A 27,237-nucleotide genomic window follows, 5' to 3' on the forward strand; every position below is an offset into this window, starting at 1 on the left:
TAAACGTTATAAGATCTTTTAGTTATTTAATAATGGCTGATTCCACAATAACAGGGTGAACAGCAGACGTCTTAAGATGCACTTTCGTAGCTACTCTTGCAAAGCTGGACAAGCTTTCTAGAGCGGAGTTAAAAATCCTATTCAAACTAAAGAGAAACTGTAGCACAGTTTTTGTTTCAATATCTAAATTTAGAGTGTTATTAATGTCAAATTGTAGTCTGACATTAATAAGACTAAATTGTACATGTGTAAGGGTCTCAGTTGTAGGACAGGTCAGGTGTAGGTAATCGAGCTAAATCTAGCATGGTGGCTAAATCTATTGCCATAGCTTTTAATCCAGCTAATATCAATCAGCTACAACTCAACTTTTAGGTAGCAGTCCAATGTGAAATGATGTATTCTGATAAAATCTAATTTCTCAATAGGTTTAAAAGGACTTTTTTCCAGCTGTTTGTAAAGCCTGTCCAACCTACACACCAGCAGCAACGTATTTATAGGCATGAACATCTTAATATGCCATGGAACTTAAATTAAGACCGTCATACTCCCTCATATACACCCCCCCCACACAATCCTACCATCCAAAGTGCTGGATGCATTTGCAACCAACACTGATGTGTCAGCGCAAACAACATAAGCATTCTCCAAAGGTCCTTCAGCTTTTGGCCGGAGTCAGCCAGGATGGTGGTGTTGGGACATTCCAGGACTACATACTTAATTCAGAACAGATGAGCCAATCCATCACTGGTAAACCACTGAGACCTGTTTTCCTCACAACTCACGCAACCATCAGAAGACCTTTACATGATTCATTTCAAAGGAATTCTTAGTTTTCCACCAAGGTAGCAGACAGACACTGAAAGCCAACACCAAAAGCAAAAACGAGTTAAATATTCACACCTTGGTCCCGTCTCAATTTTATCGTTCGTGTAACATTAATAAGCAGAGTTTATGGTCAACGTTCTCCTCCAAAGAGCCATAGTGGTATTGCAACGTTCCTTGGAGAGCAGAATGAAAACGACATGGACGTCACTGCAAGAACTGCACACAGAGCCGTTCCGCCATTCCCAGAGACTCCATTACAATATTCTTTTCCTCGGATTTCGTCTTGCTCTCCTTTTCCTAGCTCACTCTTTAACTGATCTTCACTTCCACAGGTCTTTTGAAGGTTGGTTAGAAGTTGGGTTTGTGTTTCTTGACCTCCACCATGAGGTGATGCAGGTTGATGAGTTCGGAGCGGACAGCCAGGCTGCGGAACGTGGGCTGAGAGAGGACTTTATGGAAACCGTGGTAGTACTGGATTAGCTGGGTCAGCGCCCCCTAGTGGACAAAAGGAAACAGACAGAAAAGGTATTTTTTGTGCGCAAGTGTTCAGAGTAAGTGAAAACCAGCATGTCTTTTGCTCATCACAAAGATTTTACATTATATATAAATATATGAATATATATATATATATATGAATATTACTGTGATAATCCTAAAAATAATGAACCAGAAACATGGCAAGACCTTAAACGGCTTCAATAACTTTTAAAATTAAAAGTAAAGCCCACATTTGAAACACCGTCACTATTCACAGTACTGCTACGGATGATGAAACTGAAGTTGGGAAAATGATTCCTTTTATTCTTTTGGTTGTGTGTTTGGTTCTTTGGTGTGGCAGTTAAGGTTGAACTTTATTTTTGTACAGAGTCCTAAACCAAGCGAACATGGAAGCTAACACTACACGGGAACATTACTTTAAAAATCACCTGCACAGTTCAAAACAGAAATGAGGATGAGCGAGGAGGTAAAGGTTTTAGCACAGAACACTGATGGACAGATCCCGAAAACTGCAAAACTGCAAACAGTTTGACAATCAGTTTGACAAAATGTCCAAGTTACATGAATGAACATGAATGGTAGCAACATCAGCAACACTCATCACCTTAAAGCCCTGCATGTGCAACACTTCATAGTAAAGAAATATACACAGATGAGCCGAAACATTATCTCCACTCAGATCAAGTGATTAACGCTGATTATCTCATAACAGCAACACATATCAAGGTCTGGGAGGTATCAGACGGTAAGCGAACAGTGAGTTCTCACAGTTGACGTATTGGATGTGGGAGATATGGTCCTGAGTAATTTTGGTGAGCCGATCCAGACGACTGGATCAGGGCAGCAAAGCCTGTCCCGTCTGGTCTGAACCAACAAAAGGGCTTTTGTGGCCAGTCACAAACTCTTTTAATGATGGTTATTGGACACAGTGCATTACACCCTGCTGTGTATAGGGCTGCACAAGGGCAGAGTGCTACCATCAAAATGCATCTACAATGGGCATACAAATATCGGAACTGGACCATGGAGTGATGGAAGGTGGCCACCTGGTCCACTGAGTCCTCTTTTGTTTTACATTATGTGGACGGCAGGTACGTCTGCACTGATTAGCTGGTAAGTGATGGCACCGGGATGTACTGTGGGCAGAAGCAGGAGGAGGGAACGTGACATGGGAATGTTCTGCTGGGAAATGCTGGGTCCAGGCTGACCAGGAACACCTCTTTATGCCGATGGTGTTACCTGATGACAGTGGCCTCTTTCAGCAAGATAATGAGCCCTGCCACTCTGCTCATACTGTTAGGAACTGGTTTGAGAGACACGATGAAGAGGTTCAAGGCGCTGGCTTCCATTTCCCTCAGATTTCCAATCCACAGCGGTTCCACCTCACAATTTACAGGACTTAAAGGACCTGCTGCTAATGTCTGAAGGACCTGCTGTTTATGTCCAAATACCACAAGGCACCTTCAGGGGTCCTGTAGAGATGTTTTGGTGGTATGCGTACACCAACATCATGCATTTGGCTCATCTATGTATGTACATATACATGTCTCCTTTTATAGTGATACCAAGCAATCTCAGTTCATTTAACTTAACAGACCTTATAAGAAACAACAATGGTGATTATTGTTGTTACAAGTACCATTATTATTATTATTATTATTATTATTATTATTATTATTATTATACAGTTCTGCTGTCAGAAGTATGGAAATTATCATGATCTAAATTTAAAGTTCATATTGCCAACCTCTACAGTGTCATCAGGTAAATGAGTATCAAAAAATAAGAAAATTATCCTGAAGTGCAATATAATCAGGAGCCACTGCTTTAGAGGCCGAGAGGTCTTTCTGACAGAATGAAATAATATAGAGATACAGTGAGAAAGACAGACAGTACAAAACAAAATGGAAAGAAAATCACAAAGTGAAAGAAAAAGAATGAGCTGGAAATAAAAAGAAAATCATATAAGAGTTAACCTCTTTAACTCCTTAGAACCACCAGTGGTTTCACACTGCACTTCGTCATGTTCTTCATAATAGTCATATATCACAAGCTACATTCAGAAGCTGGGCATCGTATGAGCCTGTAACTCTTCTCTCCAATCAAATGGATGGTGGTCATTTTAAACCCTTATAATAAAAGAAACTGAACTCTGTTTTCTTCTGAAAGTCTACCAGTTTTTCCCCAAATCTGGGCTATAAACTATAAACAGATGGTGTCTCTTCAGTGATCTGCTCTGTAAACATTACTTGTATAAAATAACACAGAGTGTCTGAGATTTTTGGCTTTCAGCAGCAAATTGTAAGCATATAGTGAAACATGTTCTGTTCATTTGGGGGTAACTTTTACAATAAATAAATAAATTTATATTTATTTCATGCAGTTACTGAATAATTTCCTCTCCTTGGATCACCACCTTATCATGGTGGAGGGGTTTGTGTGCTTGAATGATCTTAGGAGCTATGTTGTCTGGAGCAAAAGCTCCTGGTAGGGTCTCCCAAGGCAAACTGGTCCTAGGTGACCGGTCAGACAAACTGTGATCCACAATTACCCTTATGAAAATAAGAAAGCAGGACTTGTGTACCCTGCCCGGATCAGGGTTACCGGGGCCCCACCCAGGTGCCAGGCCTGAGGGAGGGGCTCGCCAGCGAGCGTCTGGTGGCCGGGCATTTTCTCATGGTGCCCGGCCGGGCCCAGCCCGAAGGAGCTACATGAGTCCCCCCTCCCATCGACCCACCACCAATGGGAGGGGCAATAGTAGGGGTTTGGTGCATTGTGGATCGGGCAGTGTCCGAAGGCGTGGGCCTTGGCGTTCTGATCCTCGGTTGCTGAAACTGGCTTTTGGAACTTGGAACGTTACCTCACTGGCGGGGAAGGAGCCTGAGTTGGTGCGCGAGGTTGAGAGATACCGGCTAGATATAGTCGGGCTCACCTCAACACACAGCTTGGGCTCTGGGTCCAATCTCCTTGAGAGGGGCTGGACTTTATTCTTTTCTGGAGTTGCCCATGGTGAGAGGCGGCGGGCAGGTGTGGGCTTTCTCATAGCCCCTCGACTCGGCGCCTGTATGTTGGGGTTTTCCCCGGTGGACGAGAGGGTAGCTTCCCTACGCCTTCGGGTTGGGGAACGGGTCCTGACTGTTTGTGCTTATGCACCGAACAGCAGTTCAGAGTACCCAGCCATCTTAGAGTCCTTGGGAAGGGTGCTTGAAAGTGTTCCTCCTGGTGACTCTAGTGTCCTACTGGGGGCAATGACAGTGAGACCTGGAGGGGTGTGATTGGGAGGAATGGCCTCTCTGATCTGAACCCGAGTGGTGTTCAGTTTTTGGACTTTTGCAATCTCAAAAGTTTCCTCCACAGGGTGTCTGGACTCTCCCTTAGAGATAGGGAGAGAAATTCGGTCATCTGGGAGGGACTCGGAGTAGAGCTGCTGCTTCTCCACGTCGAGAGGAGCCAGCTGAGGTGGTTCGTGCATCTGGTTAGGATGCCTCCTGGACGCCTCCCTTGGGAGCGGTCACAGACCAGTCCACCTGGGAGGAGACCCTGGGGAAGACCCAGGACAAGCTGGCGTGACTATCGGAACCCCCCCCCGGGGAGCTAGTGGAAGTGGCTGGGGAAAGGGAGGTCTGGGCCTCATTGCTTAGGATAATGCCCCCACGACCCAAACCCCAGAGAAGTGGATGGATGGATGGATGGATGGATGGATGGATGGATGGATGGATGGATGGATGGATGATTTGCTTTACGATTTGGTCATGAAAATTCAGATAGACAAACCAAAATCTACCCTGGAGAATAAGAGTTTTCATTATTCATTAAGAGTACCTGTATGATGCTGGTGCCGTTTTTAAAGTTGGTGAAAGAGCGCATGACATCCTGACTCAGAGCTTCCACTGACTGCTTCCAAGTGCTGGAGAATCCCCTCACCAGCTGAGTGATCCGGACTGAGAGAGAGTCATAGAGAGGACAGAGGGAAACATACATACGTATTTTTATATATATATAAATACATATTTTATATTTATATATACATTGTATATATGTGTATATATGTATATATATGTATACATATATATACATTTATATATATATACATACATACACACACACACACACACACACACACACATATACACATTATATATATATATATATATATATATATATATATATATATATATATATATATATACACACACATAAAACAAACCTTTAAAATCTTTATATTTCCTAATAACACCAGAAAATCAATATTTACATCAAACCTGATCCAGGATGACAAATAGAAAAATCCCTTTCTATCTAAAACGTCAATATGTACTGATATCTGAAGGATGGTGGTTGCTGGTGACGTCCAGCTCTTTACTGGGGCTTTTTAATCACACTGCCATAAACATAACTGATGTCAAGCTGTTCAGTATCTCTAACAGACTCACTTCTGTGGTTTCTGACACTGTGTGACACTGTTATCTATAAATATGGACTAAAGTACAGACACAATTCGGGTTTTGAGACTCCTGCTGCCAATTTTTAGCTATTCAATGTGCTTTTAGCCATTTATATAAATAAAAGCTAAACTGGCACTATGAGGTTTTGTGAAACAAAAACTTGGTGTTTTCTTGGAAAATTCGACAGAAAAAAAGCCAAACAAACCTCAGACCTACTAAACAGGAATTTCAGCAAAATTTCTAGATCATTCAGTGGTTGAGATGTAAACAAAGTCACTGGGTTTGTCACAGTGGTTTGGTGTGAAACTGCTCAGATGTCTTTACAGTGGTGGGAACCAGGGGTCACCATGACTACAACACAGATTATTTTAACACATTTTATTTACCATCCAGACCCACCAGAGAACCGAAAAGAGTCTTCTGAGCGTATATGGAATGATAATGATGGGGAAAATAGTCATAAATCTGGAAAAAATACGTTTTCTTCAGGGACTATTTTGTCTCACAGCACCCTGCATGAACCGTGTTTTAACACACTGAAATTATTTTTATTTTAAGGCCAAAATCTTCTCAACACTATCATAAAACAGCATCTCAGTCATCAGGCAGTGAATTCATAACCATTTCATGTAGGAACTTTCTGTGAGGAGCTTTTTGAGGTGGACGTCTGGTTCCTATCACCACCACTGTGAACAGTTCTGAATTTGTAAGTTTCTGTAGAACAGAGCGTTTCACACTGAACCGCTCTGAACGGCTCGGATTACATCTTAACCATTTAATTACGCAGGGATTTTTAAAAACCTATAAAATTCTCCTTTCAGAGAGTAGCAGTAGAACCGTCTCCAGCTTCACCTCTTACCCTCATCGTTCCTAAGTTTGTCCAGCTGCCCCTTCTCCATCAGAGCCTCGCTGTCCTTCACAAACGTGATCATCCCTCCAAATGGGGGCGCCAGGATTTCTTCAATGAACTCCTGATACACACACACAAATTTTTAACACCACAAATTACATGTTAACGGAGAACACATTTAAAATATTGCATTTTTCCTGCTAATTGTAGTGAAGTAGGTCTATTTATGTGCTGAATTTCACATAGTATAAAACATAAAATATGCTTTGCACAGGCCACATTTTATGTTTTATGTTCCTCCAATATGGTAAAGTACGTAAATATACACCGATAGTGTCTTAATTGTGCAAAAGTGTGTTCTTTGAATAGGATGTGTTGACTTATTTATACTAAGAACACCAGCATGAGTCATTTGACCCAGGGACAGGTTTCAGGTGAACCCCAGTGAGTCAAGGGTGCAGGAAAGGGAAAAGCGGAAGGTGGTTTCAGGGCTTGTTTGTGAATTCTAGGTAAAATCTGCTATCATGAAAATTCTCAGCTGATGTCACAATACAGGTGGCTGAAAGCCAAAAAGAAGAAGAAAAAAAAAAATATATATATATATATTTTTTTTTTACACACACACACACACACACACACACACACACACACTCACACACACACACACATATATATATATATATATATATTATATATAAAACGTACATACAAATATATACATATAAATATACACTCCTCAAAAAAATAAAGGGACACTTAAACAACACAATATAAGTCCAAGTAAATCAAACTTCTGTGAAATCAAACTGTCCACTTAGGAAGCAACACTGACAATCAATTTCACAGCTGTTGTGCAAATGGAACAGACAACAGGTGGAAATTACTGGCAATTAGCAAGACACACTCAATAAAGGAGTGGTTCTGCAGGTGGGGACCACAGACCACTTCTCAGTACCTTTCTGCTTTCTGGCTGATGTTCTGGTCACTTTTGAATGTTGGTGGTGCTTTCACACTCGTGGTAGCAGGAGACGGACTCTACAACCCACACAAGTGGCTCAGGTAGTGCAGCTCATCCAGGATGGCACATCAATGCGAGCTGTGGCAAGAAGGTTTGCTGTGTCTGTCAGCGTAGTGTCCAGAGGCTGGAGACGCTACCAGGAGACAGGCCAGTACACCAGGAGCCGTGGAGGAGGCCGTAGGAGGGCAACAACCCAGCAGCAGGACCGCTACCTCCGCCTTTGAGCAAGGAGGAACAGGAGGAGCACTGCCAGAGCCCTGCAGAATGACCTCCAGCAGGCCACAAATGTGCATGTGTCTGCACAAACGGTTAGAAACCGACTCCATGAGGACAGTATGAGGGTCCGACGGCCACAGATGGGGGTTGTGCTCACAGCCCAACACCATGCAGGACGCTTGGCATTTGCCAGAGAACACCAGGATTGGCAAATTCGCCACTGGTGCCCTGTGATCTTCACAGATGAAAGCAGGTTCACACTGAGCAGATGTGACAGACGTGACAGAGTCTGGAGACGCCGTGGAGAGCGATCTGCTGCCTGCAACATCCTTCAGCATGACTGGTTTGGCAGTGGGTCAGTAATGGTGTGGGATGGCATTTCTTTGGAGGGCCGCACAGCCCTCCATGTGCTCGCCAGAGGTAGCCTGACTGCCATTAGGTACCGAGATGAGATCCTCAGACCCCTTGTGAGACCATATGCTGGTGCGGTTGGCCCTGGGTTCCTCCTAATGCAGGACAATGCTAGACCTCATGTGGCTGGAGTGTGTCAGCAGTTCCTGCAAGATGAAGACATTGAAGCTATGGACCGGCCCGCCCGTTCCCCAGACCTGAATCCGATTGAGCACATCTGGGACATCATGTCTCGCTCCATCCACCAACGCCACGTTGCACCACGGACTGTCCAGGAGTTGGCGGATGCTTTAGTCCAGGTCTGGGAGGAGATCCCTCAGGAGACCATCCTCCACCTCATCAGGAGCTGCCCAGGCATTGTAGGGAGGTCATACAGGCACGTGGAGGCCAGACACAATACTGAGCCTCATTTTGACTTGTTTTAAGGCCATCACATCAAAGTTGGATCAGCCTGTCGTGTGTTTTTCCACTTTAATTTTGTGTGTGACTCCAAATCCAGGCCTCCACTGGTTAATAAATTTGATTTCCATTGATGATGTTTGTGTGATTTTGTTGTCAGCACATTCAACTTTGTACAGAACAAAGTATTCAATGAGAATATTTCATTCATTCAGATCTAGGATGTGTTATTGGAGTGTTCCCTTTATTTTTTTGAGCAGTTTATATACAGTGATGCCTGGAATAGTCTTGTTGGCAAAATCTCTAGAACTGAGCCAACAATAAATGTTTGCATAAAATAAACTCACTAAATTATTACCGTATGCAGGCTACAGTGATACATGCCACTAAATCCAATGTCCCCAATAACAGTGAACAGTTGTTATTCTAGTTACTCTTTGCTCTTCATCTGTGGAGCAGTTAAACACGCCACACAGCTGATATATTCACTGTTGATCTGCTGCTGATCAAACTGTTTGAACATGCTGAGTGGTGTAAGAGAGCAAAGCAAAGAAACAGTGGGTTTAAACACTCTCTCATTTTCCTTACTATTTAAATGATTTAGTGTCATATTTTGACATGTTTGTTGTAGATTTATTAAGTCTTCACTCAGCCGGAAAACAAAAGTGAAACTTTTGCAGCAATGTTTTGGTGACTGAAACTTTGGTGCTTTCCTAGTATAGATCATAGGACTTCATTTCCCATAATTCCTGCTTGAATGTTTACCTGTGTTCTGGCCCGAAGGAGCTGCTGAAATCCTTCCACCTCTTTACTGTCGTCAGCTGCTCTCTCCTACAACACAGAATAACATTACGAATCATCCACATTCAGTAAATATGCATGTGCAGAAAATGTCACAACATAAAGAAAAGAAAATGTAGTTTGTTGGTATGGTGCTCTACTCTGCCCTCTATGCTGCAGACTGGCTTTCAATCCTCCGCCTGGTTAAGCCCCCCTACACTATACCAATAAGAGTCCTTCGGCGAGACTCCTAACACCACCTTCACCCACCTGTGTAAAATGATGAAACTGTAAGCCGCTCCGGATAAGAGCATCAGGCAAATGCCGCAAATGTAAATATAAGATGTATAATAAGGCTCTGCCTAAAATGCTTTGTTTCGGTAGTTAAATGAAGAAGTGGGTAAGTATTTCTTATTTTATTTAAAAATTAAACTCACGATAAATCTAAACCTTTTTGTTTCAAAGTTTTAAAAAATCAGCTGAGATATTTTATATATATACACAAACACACACACACACACACACACACACACACACACACACACACACACAGACACACACAGACACACACACACCGGCCACTTAGAATTAGAATTTACAACCATTTGTCACTGTGTTTGCACACTGTGAAATTAGACCTCCGCACCCACACCCACCTACATGCACACTAGTGAACACACACACTAGGGGGCAGTGAGCACACTTGCCTGGAGCAGTGGGCAGCCCTATCCATGGCGCCCGGGGAGCAATTGGGGGTTAGGTGCCTTGCTCAAGGGGATCGAACCGGCAACCGGCAAATGAAGATGAGTGTGTGTGTGTGTGTGTGTGTGTGTGTGTGTGTGTGTGTGTGTGTGTGTGTGTGTGTGTACTCATCTTCATTTATAAAATCACAGATGTGGAATTTGTACAGGGGAAACAATTCTGCACACAGCTGTATGTGCGTTATATAAATTCATATTTGCTGGTGGACAACGATCATCTCACCATCAGCACACCCAGCATCATGTCATAGTTGTTGATGAGGAAGATGAGCTGGTCTTTTCTAGAGGGAAACTCAGCAGCCATCTTCAGCACAAAGTTCTCTACCTCAATCTGAAACACAGACATACAAATACACACAGTCAGAAGCAGCATTTCACCCCCTTATGCCCAACTGCACTGAGTAGGAGGACGACTGATGATATTCGCGTGGTTTTAGATACCAGACCCTCTTATTTCTCACGATTACACAGGTTGTTTACAGCTGTCATAAATAAATGAGCTCTGCTTCACTGGACTGTATCTCTGTGGAAAAGCAGTTCCCTCTAAAATTAGAAGTTGTTTGCTCAGCGGAGCAAAGATGTTACTGGCTCAATCAGGCTTGGAACCAGATCTTCTGTGAAGCTTCTTTGTGACAATGACCATAAATCTTTGAAGTGAACTGAACATCTATTCATTAGTACCAAGAAGCACGATGGCAGCCTCAGGAACAAAAAGCATTTCACGCTTAACTCTGAAAAAGAGTTAACAGTTGTGCTGTTTATAAAGCCGTCCTCAGCTGGCGCGAGAGCACATCCTCCAAGGGGGCATTTGAGGGCTAGAGGTTAGGGAACTGGCTCTGTGACTGGAAGGTCGCCGGTTCGATCCCCAGCGCCAAGAGGTGCCCTTTGAGCAAGACACCTAAGGACGCCGTGGATAGGGCTGCCCACCGCTCCAGGCAAGTGTGCTCACTGCCCCCTAGTGTGTGTGTGTTCACTAGAGTGTATGTGGTGTTTCACTTCACGGATGGGTTAAAATGCAGAGGTGAAGTTTCCCCGTTGTGGGAAACAATGCAGGTTCTCTGGAATCGTTTGAGGAGTTGGAACAGAGAAGCAAATAACTGTTATTCACAGCGGCTCTGTTGACTTTCCAGATCACGTTCACAGTTTAAAACACCGCATAGTTCTCTTAACGTCGAGGTCAAATTCGGTGATCATAGGAGAGCGATTCCAAACGGCTGCAAACAGTTTTCTGTTGGCCTTGAGCTCTCCAAACATTTGCCACCACTCGCAGACGGTTTCAGGAGGTAGTTCTCGGCAAACATACAGGGCAGCTGGACAAAGAATTATTGCTGAAATAGTATGTTTACAAAAAATCGGTTAAATTTAACTGGCCATAGAGAACAAGTCGGCCACAAATGGTCACCACTGCTTAATAATTTGAACGTAACTCACAGAAATGGCACGTCAACGGCGCCACCAATTTGGGGAGGTCAACATCGCTGCTGATTCATCTCAATTACTTCCTTACATAATCAGTAGATTATTGGACTATTAAAATGGTCGTTTCTTGCAGCCCAATGGTACAGTGATGAAATGACCATATGTAGTAATTAATAACCAAACATAGTGATTAGTTGCTGGATGTGGAACACTGATTCAGAATTGAGTGTAATATATAGATTAGTTAACTGAGGTTGGTGCAGGTGTAATTCAGGTTACCTGTAATTGTCCCAGCAATGTGTTGGTTCTCTCGTTGGGGAAGGTTTGGTTTATACTGACTATAGCAGAGGAGAATTCAGCGTAACGCCTTGTGATCTACAGAGACAAAACAGATCATAATTTACTACAGCCACTTAAACTTTCAATACTGGTTTGGGTGGGTTTCTGTCTGAGAGGCTTTACATTACATTGTTTGGAATGCAAGGCTCCTAAACTCTCCTGCTTTCTCATGAAATATACATATTCAATATTCCAGTTTTTTCTTATTTATATTATGGCTTATAAGAAACTGACTTGGGCCAGTTAACCCGTCATCAAGCACTTTTGCCTTCTGGGTGGGTGGGAAGCATTTTTCAAATTACCAAGAAAGAAATTAATTAAAATAATAAATAAACAATATTGAAAAGTTATGTTAGCAATCTTTTCGAATTCTGTATTTTATTATCCGAAATCATCTTTTCCGAAATTCTGTAAAGCTGCTTTGTGACAACATCCGTTGTATAAAGTGCCATACAAATAAATTTGATTTGATTCGATTTGTAATGCAAAAAGGTCAATACGTATCTTACATATGAAATTTACCTATTGTCGCACCCCTAAGTCATACGTAAAAGTTTGGGCACGCTGGTTAATATATATATATATATATATATATATATATATATATATATATATATATATATATATATATATATATATATATACACACATACATACATACACACACAAACAGACATATATACACATACATACACACACACACACACACACATATATATATAAAATGTATATATCTATGTGTATATATGTCTGTGTGTGTAAATATATATATATATATATATATATATATATATATATATATATATATATATATATATATATATATATATATATATATATATATATACACACACACACACACACCACATTTTATATTATTTTCTTGTTTTTCGTTATGTTAGTTTCCATGTGGATAACTGATGACGTATTAACTGGAACTGGAGTGTGGAAAACATTCCTGAGGATTTCTTTGAAAAACAAATTGAACCTCTGTAAAGAACGGAACCTGTAATAAAAGTAAACAGTGGACGCAATAAATACTGGGAAAGCGGTGATACGGTGTTTGGGTATTGAGCCTTCTGTGTTGTTCTGCTTTGTTCCTGCGGCTGAATAACTTGAACCTCATGGGACTTTTGAAGGAAATCAAGTAAATGAAGGGTGGTCTTTGTTGCACAGCACTGTTCTGCATGTTTCATTGTTTAAAAAGAATGAAAGAAAACAAGTCTTGTTTAAACAAGCCTGTCTACATCCGTACGTAATGCGGTCTGGTGTCCAGCACTCCTAGTTTCTGAGGGTCAGTGTTGCGGATGCTCTGGATGTTCATCTCCAGGATGAGCTCAAACCTCGGCCACAGCATCTCCAGCACGGCCTCCCAGTACCTACAAACGCAGAGATCCACATCTGCATATCAGAGCTGTCAGAACAAAACCTCTTACCTCTGAAATGGTAACTTTACAGAAGTTAATGTAATGAGACTGTATTTTACGTCATTTCAGAGCAAAAAGGGATCTGCTGTCTACGATACTGTTACACACTTGTCGAGAGCCGGGATGTTCCTCTTGGCTGTGATGGCTTTGAAGCGAAGGATGATGTGGATACAGAGAAAAATTGCAATACTGTCATAGCAGTCAGACACGTATGTCAACATGTTCTTCTGGAGAGAGAGAGAGAGAGAGAGAGAGAGAGAGAGAGAGAGAGAGAAGACATTACATACAGTATCAAATCTGCTATTCATAATAAAACATTAAACACAGTAATCTTATAAAACCTGCAAACACAGTTGGAAACCTTTAGAAGCTACATTTATTTCTGGTTAAATTGTGCCACCTGCTGGTCAGTTTATACTATAAAATTTTTTACACTCACTGGCCACTTTATTAGAAACACCTACCTTGTGCTTCCACTCACTGGCCACTTTATTGGAAACACCTACCTTGTGCCTCCACTCACTGGCCACTTTATTAGAAACACCTACCTTGTGCTTCCACTCACTGGCCACTTTATTGGAAACACCTACCTTGTGCCTCCACTCACTGGCCACTTTATTAGAAACACCTACCTTGTGCTTCCACTCAGTGGCCACTTTATTAGAAACACCCGCCTTGTGCTTGCACTCACTGGCCACTTTATTAGAAACACCTACCTTGTGCTTCCACTCACTGGCCGCTTTATTAGAAACACCTACCTTGTGCTTCCACTCACTGGCCGCTTTATTAGAAACACTTACCTTGTGCTTCCACTCACTGGCCGCTTTATTAGAAACACTTACCTTGTGCTTCCACAAACTGGCCACTTTATTAAAAACACCTACCTTGTGCTTCCACTCACTGGCCACTTTATTAGAAACACCTACCTTGTTCTTACACTCACTGGCCACTTCAGTAGAAACACCTACGTCGTGCTTCTACTTTATGAACTCCTTATGAGCTCCACCTCTCTTACAGCTCTACTGTGTAGGTGTACAGTTACAGATTGTAGTCCATCTGTTGCTACACAGTTTATCAGCATCCTCTACTGCATTCATCACTGCTCAGTTTCAAACCACAGGGCAGCTGTTGTCCAGATATGGCATAGTTATAAACCTGAACTCAGATCTATTCATACCATGGACAAGTATCTCTGTCCATTTCTCATTATATTACAGTTCAGTGAAATTAGCCGGAGTAGCTCTGCCCATACACTGCAGATTGACCCACTCCAACAAAAAGGGCAACCAAATTCAGCGCAGGTACTCAGGAATAGTACGGTTAGCAGCCGAAACAACTAAATACATGACTACAGATAACCGCACCGCACTGTCTGATGGAAAAACACCACAAGGTTGTGGGTGGAGCTTCTAATAAAGCGAGTGAGGGAGGTTCTACTCTTTGTGTACAGCTGTGTTTAAAATTTCAGGAAACACTGTTTACATTTTTAAAAACATTTGAATGATACTAAAATTAAGTGCTGTACTAAAAAAAAGTAAAAAAGCAAAAAAGTTTCGGAAACAAAACAGAAATACAATAAAAATAGCACTGGAGCAGATCTAAAGACCAGCGTGAGTGAAGCAGAGAAATGAGTGAAACTGGCTCTACATACAGGTGGTGGTGTAGATCTCACTCTTTGCACTGTATAGTTTAGAGTTTCTCTGCTGTTCTCACCTCGTTCAGCTCAAGAAGGGATTAATCAGCCAATAATATCAGACATTTTAACCAAGAAACCACAGTTATGCAGGGCAGGGGTTTCAGGACTGGAGCTGAACTCTGAACTAACTGCACTAGCAAACTTACAGAATCACGTCTGTCAAAGCACGGCGTAGTTTTCTGTCCCACGACATTCAGTCTGACAATTAACGTTTATACTTCTCCATTCTAACATCATTTAAATCTCCAGAAACAGAGAGTAAAGTTATCCCGGCGGTCTGCAGCTCCGTTAGGGGGACGACTGTTTACCCCTCGGATGGTAACATTAGCTAAAGTTATCTATTAATAAGCTGATCAGAGTTTTTTTCTCCTCTTTATACGACACCATGGGATCCTTTACCCACCCTGACATGAAGAGCCGTTAAATGCTGTGAGAGACTCTCCAGAATAGGGAGAGTATCACATAAATATAAATGTCAGGAAAACCATGTTTGGTACCTTTCTGCCACTTTAAGTGGGATCAGCAATTCAGGGGAAACTGTATAAGGATCATAGACTATTTTATCGAGGTCACATTTTTTTCTCTTCCAAGGTAAGGAGAGTAATTATAGCCATCTTTCACCTTTAGTTACGCCGTGTGGAGCAGCAAAGCCAGAAATTCGGCACAAATATGGCAGCCACAACATAAAAAAAAAAAAAAATCACATGACTGAAACCACAGGACATGTGCTGGGTTAGCTTTCGCTTGGTGGTTAGCTTTTTCATGGTGTTTCTCTGCCATGAACACAGCTGGGGACAGCTGGGGAACACAGCTTTGCTGTATGGCAGGACAACGAAAAGAGGGGCCCTGTGATTTGTGAGGATATTACTTACGTACACGCGTTATGTTTACATCAAGATAGGAGAACTTCAGCGTCATTCACAGCACATAGTTTGTAGATGTACATTGTGAGCCCACATGTGCAGGTTAACATAAAGAAACACTGGTTCTCTGAGGCTTTAAATGAACATGCCTGTGAATTAAATGTGAAGTGCTAGGTTTTGATGAGGGTCAGTCACCGTACCAAGAACATGCTGAGCGTTTTGCCCATCACACTGTTGAACAGATCCAGCGCTGAATTCCCGGCCACCATGAAGAAATCCGACAGGAAGAGGTATTCTCGGCAACCGTTATCCAACAGAGCGTAATGCTGACTGCGGAACAGAGTCTCATAGGGATACTGTGAGAGAGAGAGAGAGAGAGAGAGAGAGAGAGAGAGAGAGAGAGAGAGAGATAATTTGAGAGAGAGAGAGAGAGAGAACACATTACATACAGTATCAAATCTGCTATTCATAATAAAACATTAAACACAGTAATCTTATAAAACCTGCAAACACAGTTGGAAACCTTTAGAAGCTACATTTATTTCTGGTTAAATTGTGCCACCTGCTGGTCAGTTTATACTCGCACACAAAAAAAATTTTTTTACACTCGCTGGCCACTTGTACCTTGTACTTCCACTCACTGGCCACTTTATCAGAAACACCTACCTTGTACTTCCACTCACTTGCCAATTTATTAGAAACACCTACCTTGTGCTTCCACTCACTGGCCACTTTATTAGAAACACCTACCTTGTGCTTCCACTCACTTGCCAATTTATTAGAAACACCTACCTTGTGCTTCCACTCACTGGCCAATTTATTAGAAACACCTACCTTGTGCTTCCACTCACTGGCCAATTTATTAGAAACACCTACCTTGTGCTTCCACTCACTGGCCAATTTATTAGAAACACTCTGTTGTTTTCTCTGGTACTCACCCTGCAGTCTCCTCTCTGAGCAGCATGTGGAATAAGGATGGGTGCCTCCAGCTCAGCTGGGCTCAGCACCGCCCCCCGCTGGCCCAGAGTGAAGATAGTGTTCCTGCTCTTCAGAGAGGGCTTAGAGAAGAAACCTGCTCTGAGGTTAAGGATCAGTAAGACTGTTTACACTGCAGGAAAAAGCTGATTTCTTTCTTACTTTTCTGGCTTTTTAGACCGACTATTTCAGCTGTTACAAGAGGCCAGAATCTGATCTGGATGGTCAGACTGCAGTCGGATTTGTTTGTATATTGTTCATTTTCCTTAGATGCACAAGCTGACTAGGCTGGTTCTAAACCTTGCAAATCTAACAAGGAGCTCATGGAATGATCTAGTTTATTAACTGCAGCATGAAGACAGCAGCAAATTAGCGCAGGTCAACCTGGTCAGCAGACTGCTAATAAGCTACAGGCCATAGCAGTGATATTCAGACCTTCAGATCAGATTCTGTAATGAAACAGTCACTATGTTTAAAGTTTAATGGTAACTTTACAGGAGAAGAAAAGACCTACATTACTTTTAACGTAAGTCAATGGAAACAGAGTTATTTCCAGGTCATTTTGGGTCGTTTCTTTTAGTCCATTCAGCATGAAATTTACACACAAAAGACCAGCGGGTATTTTCAAATTATGTCAAAAACTGTCAAAAATGGACATACAAGGTTTTCTTCTGACATCAGTGAAATACATATGTGTAAAATATATATCGTTGTTGTCGGGAGAAAACCTCATATCTCCAAAATGGTAACTTTACAGGAGAAGGAAAAAACCTACTTTACTTTTAATGTACGTCAATGGAACCAGACATATTTCTAAGCAATTTTGGCCCATTCATCATGAAAGTTTGTCACAATATAAAGGATAAATGGAATTTTCAAATTATGTAAAAAAAACTGGAAAACGACAAAAATGGAGACACAAGGTTTTCTTCCGTCCTGCTTTCAATGTGCATCAGCAAGTGTTTGGTGCCTGGATCGTATCTGGATAAACTTTGGCTGGATTTCATTTACACTTTGGAACGCGTCCCTCATGTGATCAGACAAGATCTGATTGTACTTTTCCTGCGTGTTAAGAAATTCAATTTCAATCAGATATAAAACGACTTCCAAATGTGGTACTAATACAGCTGGAAAAAGTCTGATTTCATGTGGCTTTTAACTGTTCGAATGCAGAAAATCTGTCCTACTCAAATCGGACATACTGAAAAAATCTGATTTGAGCTGCCCGTCTGAACAAGGCCCACGACTTCTTAAGCAGTTCAGTGTTTTAAATAACAGTGTATTATCCTATTCTAGTGTGCAGTGTTTTCACTGCTGTTGTCACATTTATAGTCATGTGCACATGTTTGGATGCCTCTGGTCGTATGACGCATGTTATGTTGATTGTCTGTACCTGAAGAACACTGAACATAGACAGCATAATTAGTCCTGTTTAACTGGTTTTAGTGGATGTCAGTATGTGAAGAGTTCAATGAAAATCTTTATAGTTTTCAATAGCAGATTTTAAATGTGGTGCACCAGTTCATAGATTTTACAAGGATTTTTTACAGTGTAAAAAGATGTTTTACTGTGTAAACCACACGGTCATGTTCAGAAAAGTCTATAACCGTCAATAATACACAGAAGCAGTAAAGGATATCTTTCTTGGCTGTGTCTTCGACTCCCATCAGATCATCTTTGTCGGCTACATCTTCATACTGAAAAAGACACAATTAAACATTAATAAAGAGTCCTATTCAAAAGTCTGCACCCCTGGTCAAACTCCATGTGCTGTTGATGTTCTAAGTGATCACGTCCTCTACAGAGACACATTTCTGCAGATTCTAATACACACTGCTTATTTACTTTAACATTTTGAAAAATTAATCGTAAATGTGGCCTGTGCAGAAGTTTCAGATTTATGGAGGTTCCAAGCGAGCCAATACCAAAAGATAAAATGAGATAAAAACACTGCCGACTGCTGATTGGTTGCAGAGAATCGCTGAACACATAGGCTAACGTTAGATACCAGGTTAGAGAAGCCTCTTGCGTCGCCTTTTCGAGCCACCAGAATCGGCTTCTTATCTGAACTCTGATGTAGTTTTTCCCAAAATCTATTTTTTTTTGTCAGCAGTCTTTTGTCTTGCTGCCTCTGCTTCAGCCTCTTCTGAACACAATTTGTCTCCTTCACAACTTGATAGTTTCATTTGTCACTATGGTGACCAACTACACTGATGCGCTATGACTTCAGGGGAAAACGAAGTAGATGGTACCAAAAGAGAGTTGAGTCAAGCCGCACCACACAGTGAAAAGCAGCTTGAAATAGCAGGGCGATGTTATTCTATGAATTATATATCCTGGATATTAATGGCTCGTTTTTGTAAATAATCAAATAATAAACACATATAGTGTCCCCTCACTGCCCGCAAAGTCTCTCACCTGCACTTTGAGCAGTCGGCTGCTGTAGGATTTGAAGTAGCTGTAGTAGATCTTACTCATGGTGTCTACGTACTCGTCCCTGATTTCTTTAGCTACCGTCCGTTCATTGGCCAAGAGGAACTGGTAGAAGAACCTGTAGGTGACGGAGGAATAACAGTGAGCAATTTTGTGTAGGTACAGTTTTCATTCATCAAACAATGTAAATGTTCCCTCAAAGGTTCTACAGTGGGTTTAAAGTCTGATTGTGAAGCTTAATTCAGTTTCTCCAGGTGAAAAGTTGGTATTTGTAACTTTTCATAACCGAATGTTTTAAAACAGAGCAGTAGAGTAAAAGCCTGGAGGCGAGGCGAGGCGGGGCGTGTGGAGTCAGTACAGCTTAGAACAGATCATTTCAGTGGATTATGGTTCAGTTATGTTCCCTGAATAAAGGTACTCAGATGGAACCTTGAGGGAACCACCCCAGAGACAAGAGGGGAACCGCCCCAGAAACAGTTTAGTACCTTTATTTCTAAGAGTGAATGGCCGATATGCACAATTGTTCTACACAGCTTTGTGGAAGATCCTTTAGAAGAAGGTTTGCTGGAGGTTTTATTATAAACTCACTGCAGGCTGAGGGGGTTAACAGAATGATTGGAGGCTGATGTATGTGTTGATACCTGTACTTGAGCAGTGTGTTCTGGGGGATTTGGTAGTTCGTCATGGGCTTCCTGAAGGAATAGATCTTCTGCAGGATAAACTCACGGATCTTACTGACCGCCTGTGGATCAAACGTACAGCAGACACAGATTCTCTCATTTATGATGATGCAAATACAAATTAACAACACTATCATGGATACTGGAGGATCAAAATCACTGTAATGTGATGAATCCAGTGACGCTTTATTTTGATGGCACACAGCAGGTGTCATGAAGGATTTTCCTTCTATATTAAAGGACATTAAACTAAATAAGCCAAATGTTTATTTCTCCTTCATTTATTTACACAGTTTAGAAGTTTATTTAACTTTAAGGACTCATTTCAGGTAAAACTGAATTTCTCATTTTTCAAACTAAGACACACTGTTCACTCCAGTCCATACAGTCCTTACATGGAAACAAAGCCTGTTTTGCATGCATTATTTTTGTGATGTCACAAAATCACATTTACATACATCCACCTTATCAGTCTACAGCAGTTAGGCTCCACCCACCTATAACTGAAGTTATAAGGAGTGTTTAAGCCTGGACTGTTTTTTGAATAAGACGTTCAGAACAGAGGTCATTTACACATATCTTAAAGGTACAGCAACAAAAACAGCCTGTTTAACTGTACAGGATAATGACAGGTTGGAAAACAGCCATGTAGAAATAAATTAGGACTGATTTTGGTAAATAAAACCACACAAATATTATGGAGTGGGCCTCAGCGAATAAAATAAAATGAAAGAAAAATGTAGGGGCCCTTTAATTTCTGAAACAGAAATAATATCTGCTGATATTTGAGTCTGAATTCTGGTCACCTTTATTTTGAGGCGATCCACGATGTCCTGGATATCCGCGCAGGCCAGAGTCTCTCTGAAGCTCAGCTCTTTGGCAAAATTGATCTTATTATTGAGCTCATGCAGCTGCTCCAGAAACTCCTGCTCTGTCACTGGACTGTCCAGAATTACCCTACATACAGACAGAGGGATGAACAGACAGACAGACAGATAAAGAGAGAGATCAGAGCTCTTAATAAGCTTTTTTTTTTCCCCTTCGATCTGTTTACTCTCAACTCAGTCACACTGAAGCACTAACACATGAAGTTCCAATCTCAGCCACTAGAGGCCACTGTACTGTAAAGCTTCGTTGAACATGACTTTCCCAGTAATGAAGCTTATACTGCATCAGAGACATTGTAAAGGAGAACGGTCACTTGTTGGAAAGCTTGTGACGCTCAACATAGTGTCAACATAAGTCCCGTCCTTGAACAAGGTGGTGTTAGGAGTCTTGCCCAAGGACTCTTATTGATATAGTGTAGGGTGCTGGAAAATTCTAAGTTAGAAGCTTCAGTTGACTGTGGCATTAAACTCCAGCAACTGGCATTGTGTTTCAGTTAAAAACAGCAGCAGCATCCACCACAAAGCCTGAATTCTGTCTGTACTTTTGTCAATCTTTCTGTTTTTGTAGATGCAGTAATAGTGTACTCTTTTCCACTGTAGAGCCAATTGATTCCCATGGCAGCACAAAAATCCAATTGGTGAAAAAATCCAATCCATTTTGTGCTGCTATGGACTCCTGAGACCGGTTGCTGTGCTGGTAAATCAGAACCAGCAAAATCCCAAAGAAAAGTCCACACAGGAAATCAGCTCAGCGATGGCTAAAGGCTAATAGCTACAAACACCACTGAATGTGTTGAACATCAACCATCATTCAAACACCAGTTTGACTCAACTGTGTGCTCTCAGATGAAAGTCCTTATCTTCCAAACAGAGGCTATTTAAACCTGCTAACTATACAAGTGTTATATGCAAGAACTATATACAAAACTATATAAGAGCCCAGCAGCTTAAACCACAACAGAACAGGTTCGATTTAATCCACTCTGCACTCTCAGACATGAGCCTTTATCATCCACACTTACTCCCATGGAGCAGCAGTCAGTCCGAATCAAACCTGTACTGCACTGTTTAGATGTAGACAGATGGTTTGACATTTATTGAATGATGTATGAAAAATCATGCACTGCTGAAGTGACGTGATACAGACAAACACAGAACCAATTAGCACTAAGTTACGCCACTCTGTCATTCCACTGAGGTAGCTAACTGTGCTGAGCACGGTTTGTAAGTGATCTGTGTCGAACCACCACTGGAAGGGTTCCTCTCTGTGCTCAGGACTGTTCTGCCCTTCAGAAGAGGCCAGGGTGTCCTACAGTGTGAGAAGCCAAACAAATCTCCACCAGTTTGACTACACTAGAGGTTAACCGTGTGAATGTGAGCTACTACTTTCTCTCAGATCTTACGAGATCATAGTGCTGGGCACCACCAGCTCGTCCACCAGCTGACTGAGCTGGCTGCGCACGGCCTGTCTGTTCTTCAGCCGGACGCTCATACTGACAGACTGCTGCTGCAGAGTCTGGATCTCACTGCTGATGGAGGACAGGTCACTCTGGAAACTGCTCAGCATCTCCTCCATACGCTACAGACGCACGAGCAGAGAGAGAGAAACATTCAGCGCTAATGAAACGGCATCATTTACTGCTCAGTTTAAATACAAACGGAACGTTTTGACGAAGTTTCCGGTTCTGAACTGTGTCAACTCACCTCCAGTATCGAATCACAGGCGGTGATCTGGTTGTGCAGTGACGCAATGTTCTGGCTCTCTTTGATGTCTGTGCAGGTTTTGGTCAAGGATACTGGCAAATCACTGTGTCACATTTTCACTGTATCAGATTTACAGTGTCACTGTATCATATTTATTGTATCACATTCCCACTGCTATATATTATCACTGTCATATTTCCACTGCACCAGATTTACAGTTTCACTGGACTGGATAGTTAGTTTCACTCTACTGCACTGTCACTGTCATTTTTCACTGTACCACAATTTTACTGTATCATATTTTCAGGGGATCATGGGTAGTTCCACTGTAAAAAATTTACATTAAGCCTTCATATTTTCACTGTATCAGTTTCCCTGTGTCATATTTTCACTGTATCACAGTTTCACTGTATCAGTGAAACTGTATTATTTTATTACTGTAACCCCTGTGTCATATGTTCACTATCACCGTTTTACTGTATCACAGCTTCAACTTATTTTTTTATTTTTTCTTATGTCACATTATCATCATATCACTGCTACACAATTTTATGTATCATTTTTAGTGTATCACAGTTTCACTATATTTCACTGTATCAGTTCATTTCACTGGATCCCTCCTCTCTTCAAGCACGGATTGGCTAGATCACAAGGAGGGACAGCGTTCATTGTTTCCCTTTCGGAAACATATTAAAGTGAGAGTTTAGCAAATACTCGTCACCCATATATATATATATATATATATATATATATATATATATATATATATATATATATATATATATATATACACCCAAATATAGTCACCCATTTCTCCACTCTTACTCCAAAAGTATTTGACCAGCAAAGACACGTTTGATGCTTTTTAGTTCTTATCCTGGACCTGCAGGCTAATGTTGCTGAGCAGTGGTAGCTTATACCCCACCAACTAGCAAAGTGCTAACTGCATGACCAACATGCCTGCAGGACACTGTACGCTATGCTGTAATCGACACATAGAAAAGGATACAGTCCTTGATTGATGCCTGTTCAATGCGCTGAAGCTCCGCCTCCACTTGCTTTGAGTACTGTCGCAGATCAACACCCTAAAAATGTGACAGAGATATTCAAACCAGATAATCTACAACCAAAAAGATCCATTAATACACTAAATAATATTAAAATAATCCAAAATCTCACCGTTTTAAGAGCCTCCTTGACCAGCTCATCCTCCAAGTTGGCCTGAATGTGGACTGAAGAGAGACAAAGACAGATTACACACTTTAAATATCAGTCCAAGACTGCTAGTCTGATATTATGAGATGATGTAAACAGCACAGCTCACTGGTCTTGGTATGATTAAGATCTTAGTGGAAGCTTAAAGGTGCGATTAAAGGGCCCAAATATAATAAACTTTTCTCTGAGGTCCACTCAGGACATTTGTGTTATTTCTGTATCAAAAACAGTCATAATTCACTTCTTCACCATCAACAAATGAACAAACGCTTTTTGTTACTGTGCCTTTAAAACTGATATATGTAAATGAGCTCTATTCTGATTGGCTGCCCAGTGTTGTGCATTTCAAAAAGCAGTCCAGACTGAAACACTCTGTAACTTATTCCTGCTTATTCCTAACTTATGTTGCTTTGAGCGACTTATGGACAGAAGTTCAGCGTAAACAGACAACGGGTTAAATGCTAATTACTGTCATCTTTTCACTGCATCAGTTTTACTGTGTGATATTTTTGCTGTATCAGTTTTACTGTGTGATATTTTTGCTGTATCAGTTTTACTGTGCCATATTTTCACTGTATCTGTATCTTTCATGCAGGTTCAAAGAGAAACACCTTTTATTTATTTTATTTGTTATTTTAATCAATTTTCAGTCGCCTTGTTGATCGTATTCCCCCCTTTGTTTTATTTATATTTTAATTTGATTAACTTCTAAATTTTAATTATTCTTTTATATTGTCTGTATTTTCCTTGATGTATTTTCTATTATTACCGTTTCATTTTTTAATACTTATCTGATTAAAACAATTTTTAATAAAAAAGTTTCTGATATGTTCTGATCAATCCCTTTTCCTGTATCAACTCGGCTACACTGTAGGTGAGGGTCACCCTCGATGTTCTCCGAGACTAAATAAGGGTTGATCGACTGATTGATTTAGTCAGAGGATCCGGTTTAAACCCTATACAGACTATTCAGTCGTTTTATTTAGACTGTTTAAACTCTGAGACTCAGACACAGACAGTAAATCGTAAAGCAGTGCCGTTTCACAGCAACGTCTAACGTAGAAATCTGTTTTTACGTCGTAGCACTCCTGATACGTTCATTACGCCGTTAGCGTAAAGCTAGCGGGGTTAGCTCAGTGCTACGTGCGCTTTTCATGTCAGCTCTCGTTTAAAAACAGACATTTTTAGCTCATAACAGGCTCATAAGGAACATTCTTTACTTCGTATGTCTCCGTTTTTAGCCAACTTCTTTTTTTAAAAGCTTCACCTTGAAGTTTGTCTTTTATTATTGCAGCGTTAGCCTGTAAGCCAGTTAGCCAGCTAGCAAACCTATGCATTGCGCTGGAGACAACGTACAGATTTCCGGCACTTTCCGTGTTTCGGTAGTTATTGCGGAAACACCCGAAGTCAAACAGGGTGTAATGATTGGTTGGACTCTGCAAAATCTGCCCAGCAACCAAGATGCATTTTGATTGGTCACATCTGGGACAATACAATAAACAAATAAGAAAACACCGTCACGTGTCATCAGTTTGTACTGTCAGTTACCTCCGCATTACACACACGGTGCTTCATAGCGATAATCCATCGTTTAGTGTTCACTTTAGTGTTAAATATGATGCTTAAACGAGCTAAAATGCATCTTAACTGGCTGTGAAAGTCTGAATGGGGTGGGAAATTCACATCCCTGGGTTGCCCCACTGGTGCCAAGGGGGCGGTGGAGTCGGTCACTATTTACACAGATTTGATGTCCAAACCCAGCTTAGATGGTCTTCCCAACCAATTTGATGAAGAAAAGGATGTATGACGATGTCTCAGATGTATCACTGACAAATGTTAAGAAAGTGGTTTTTACTACACAAACAGGAAAATCTGCACGTGTACGGAAAACCGAAGTGTACGGAATACTGTGCTTCTACGTTATAGTTAGGTACTTGATATCGTGACAATAGAAGAACTCTTTCGGTGCATTTTCCACCCATCTGAAGAACTCATTCACAACACAAAGAACCATGTAATCATGCAAGGGGTTCTATCTAGAAACATTTCATTTACTAAAGAACCCTTGAAGAACCATGTTTTTTTTTAGAGTGTGGTTACTGAAGTGAAACACATAAATATCTGGACACAGACAAACGAGGGCACTTACTGTCCACCTCGTCCAGTATGAACTCGTCGGTGGTTATGTCCAGGTCCCCCAGATTCAGCGCCGGGACGATGTCAGCGTCGGGCTTCTGACAAACAAATGAAGAAAGGATTAATGACGTTAGTGAACAAGACTGACTGCACTTTTACAGAAACCCAATTTGGGTTTTCTTTTAAAACAATCTCACATTTCAGTCAAACACACACAAACTGCTCGGCAACAGTGACGTCACTATACCGACAGTCATACTGTAAACCCACAACCCATCAAACAGACTCACAGGCGTGAACCTGTGAGGCCGATACTCTTCAGTCTCTACAGAGCGGCTCTCGCTCACCGTCTTCAGCCGAACCCACTGTTAATACTCCAGACTAGGCTTCCGTATTCGGCCACTGAGAGTAAAGTGGGCAGAGAGGGGCGAGGCTGATGACGTGGACACACCCACGTTCAAATAATACGATTTTTTCCTGAAGAAACTTTTTGATTTTTGGGGTTTATTTCTCTGGGTTTCGGAACAGCAGGAAACTGAAAATGTCCTCGTGGGAAACTCATAATAATAATAAGAAGAAGAAGGAAAAGATCTTTACATGTGAAAGTATCGACAACTGAACCGAATCTTCACCTTCAAGGACCATATCGAACCGGATGACGTGTATCGTTACAGCCCTAATGTGCCAGGGTTTCGGTTTTTCCCGGTCCACCTTAAATGGTGCAGCAGTTACATCAACAAACTGGCGAATAAGAAGCCATTAACTCTAATTTAACTATAGAGGAAACTCTTGATCAGGACTGGAGAGGAATAAAGCAGAAATCGTCCTCTACTGTACTTCATTTCCATTTCACTAATATTTGGGCTTCACTTTGTTTACTAATCCGAGGACTTTCAACCGTTAGAGTGTTGGTATGGCAACAGAGACGAGATCGTCAGGATGTTGTTATCGTTGTTAAAGTGTTACACAGCCCGGATTTCAGCTCAATTAAAGCTGCAGATCGACACTAATGTAATGCCACACTCAGCCAGGGACATTAGATGCGAGCCCCGAGTTGTAAAAGCTCAGTGAACGGCTACGGTCAGAAATCTTAGTTATTAAATAAAAATAGCCGCTAAAATGTACCTCGTCCTGTAAATAAGCCATAGCGGTGGTCGCAGAGCCCCCAGCTGTGTTTATATCAGCAGCGGCCTCGCCGGGAAGCAGATCCTCCGCCATTACGACGAATAGATACTATAAAACTACATTGACCATCAAACT

General features: G+C 41.4%; 1 protein-coding gene across 2 annotated transcripts; it reads right to left on the minus strand.

Annotated features, from left to right (window-relative positions):
- Window positions 1–27,223, minus strand: vps52 (VPS52 subunit of GARP complex). Of its 2 annotated transcripts, none has more exons than XM_037542876.1 (20): window positions 27,103–27,223; window positions 25,991–26,075; window positions 23,806–23,858; window positions 23,636–23,711; window positions 22,627–22,694; window positions 22,326–22,501; window positions 20,842–20,992; window positions 19,997–20,097; window positions 19,341–19,473; window positions 18,562–18,619; window positions 16,886–17,019; window positions 16,148–16,303; window positions 13,497–13,612; window positions 13,217–13,340; window positions 11,902–11,997; window positions 10,427–10,534; window positions 9,428–9,493; window positions 6,628–6,739; window positions 5,146–5,264; window positions 1–1,320 (listed from the first exon to the last, which is right to left on the minus strand). In XM_037542876.1, exons 1-20 carry the CDS (start codon window positions 27,193–27,195, stop codon window positions 1,174–1,176), a joined length of 2,172 nt encoding a protein of 723 aa, XP_037398773.1. In that variant the 5' UTR covers window positions 27,196–27,223; the 3' UTR covers window positions 1–1,173. The 2 variants fall into 2 exon arrangements, with proteins under 2 accessions (XP_037398773.1, XP_017581233.1); XM_017725744.2 differs by having other exon boundaries at window positions 13,497–13,615.
- Window positions 27,224–27,237: the final 14 nt, after the last annotated feature.

This window comes from Pygocentrus nattereri, chromosome 11 (genome assembly GCF_015220715.1).
Source record: "Pygocentrus nattereri isolate fPygNat1 chromosome 11, fPygNat1.pri, whole genome shotgun sequence".
Classification (NCBI taxonomy): Eukaryota; Metazoa; Chordata; class Actinopteri; order Characiformes; family Serrasalmidae; genus Pygocentrus; species Pygocentrus nattereri.

What these genes read in the sequence shown, in the direction of transcription:
- vps52 (XM_017725744.2), bottom strand. Translation starts at nt 27,195, where the DNA reads ATGGCGGAGGATCTGCTTCCCGGCGAGGCCGCTGCTGATATAAACACA. An exon ending in AACACACTGCTCAAGTACAG is followed by an intron (nt 19,474 to 19,996) that starts GTATCAACACAT and finishes CGTCACCTACAG; the next exon opens with GTTCTTCTACCAGTTCCTCT. An exon ending in CATTGCTGGGACAATTACAG is followed by an intron (nt 10,535 to 11,901) that starts GTAACCTGAATT and finishes TCTGTGTTTCAG; the next exon opens with ATTGAGGTAGAGAACTTTGT.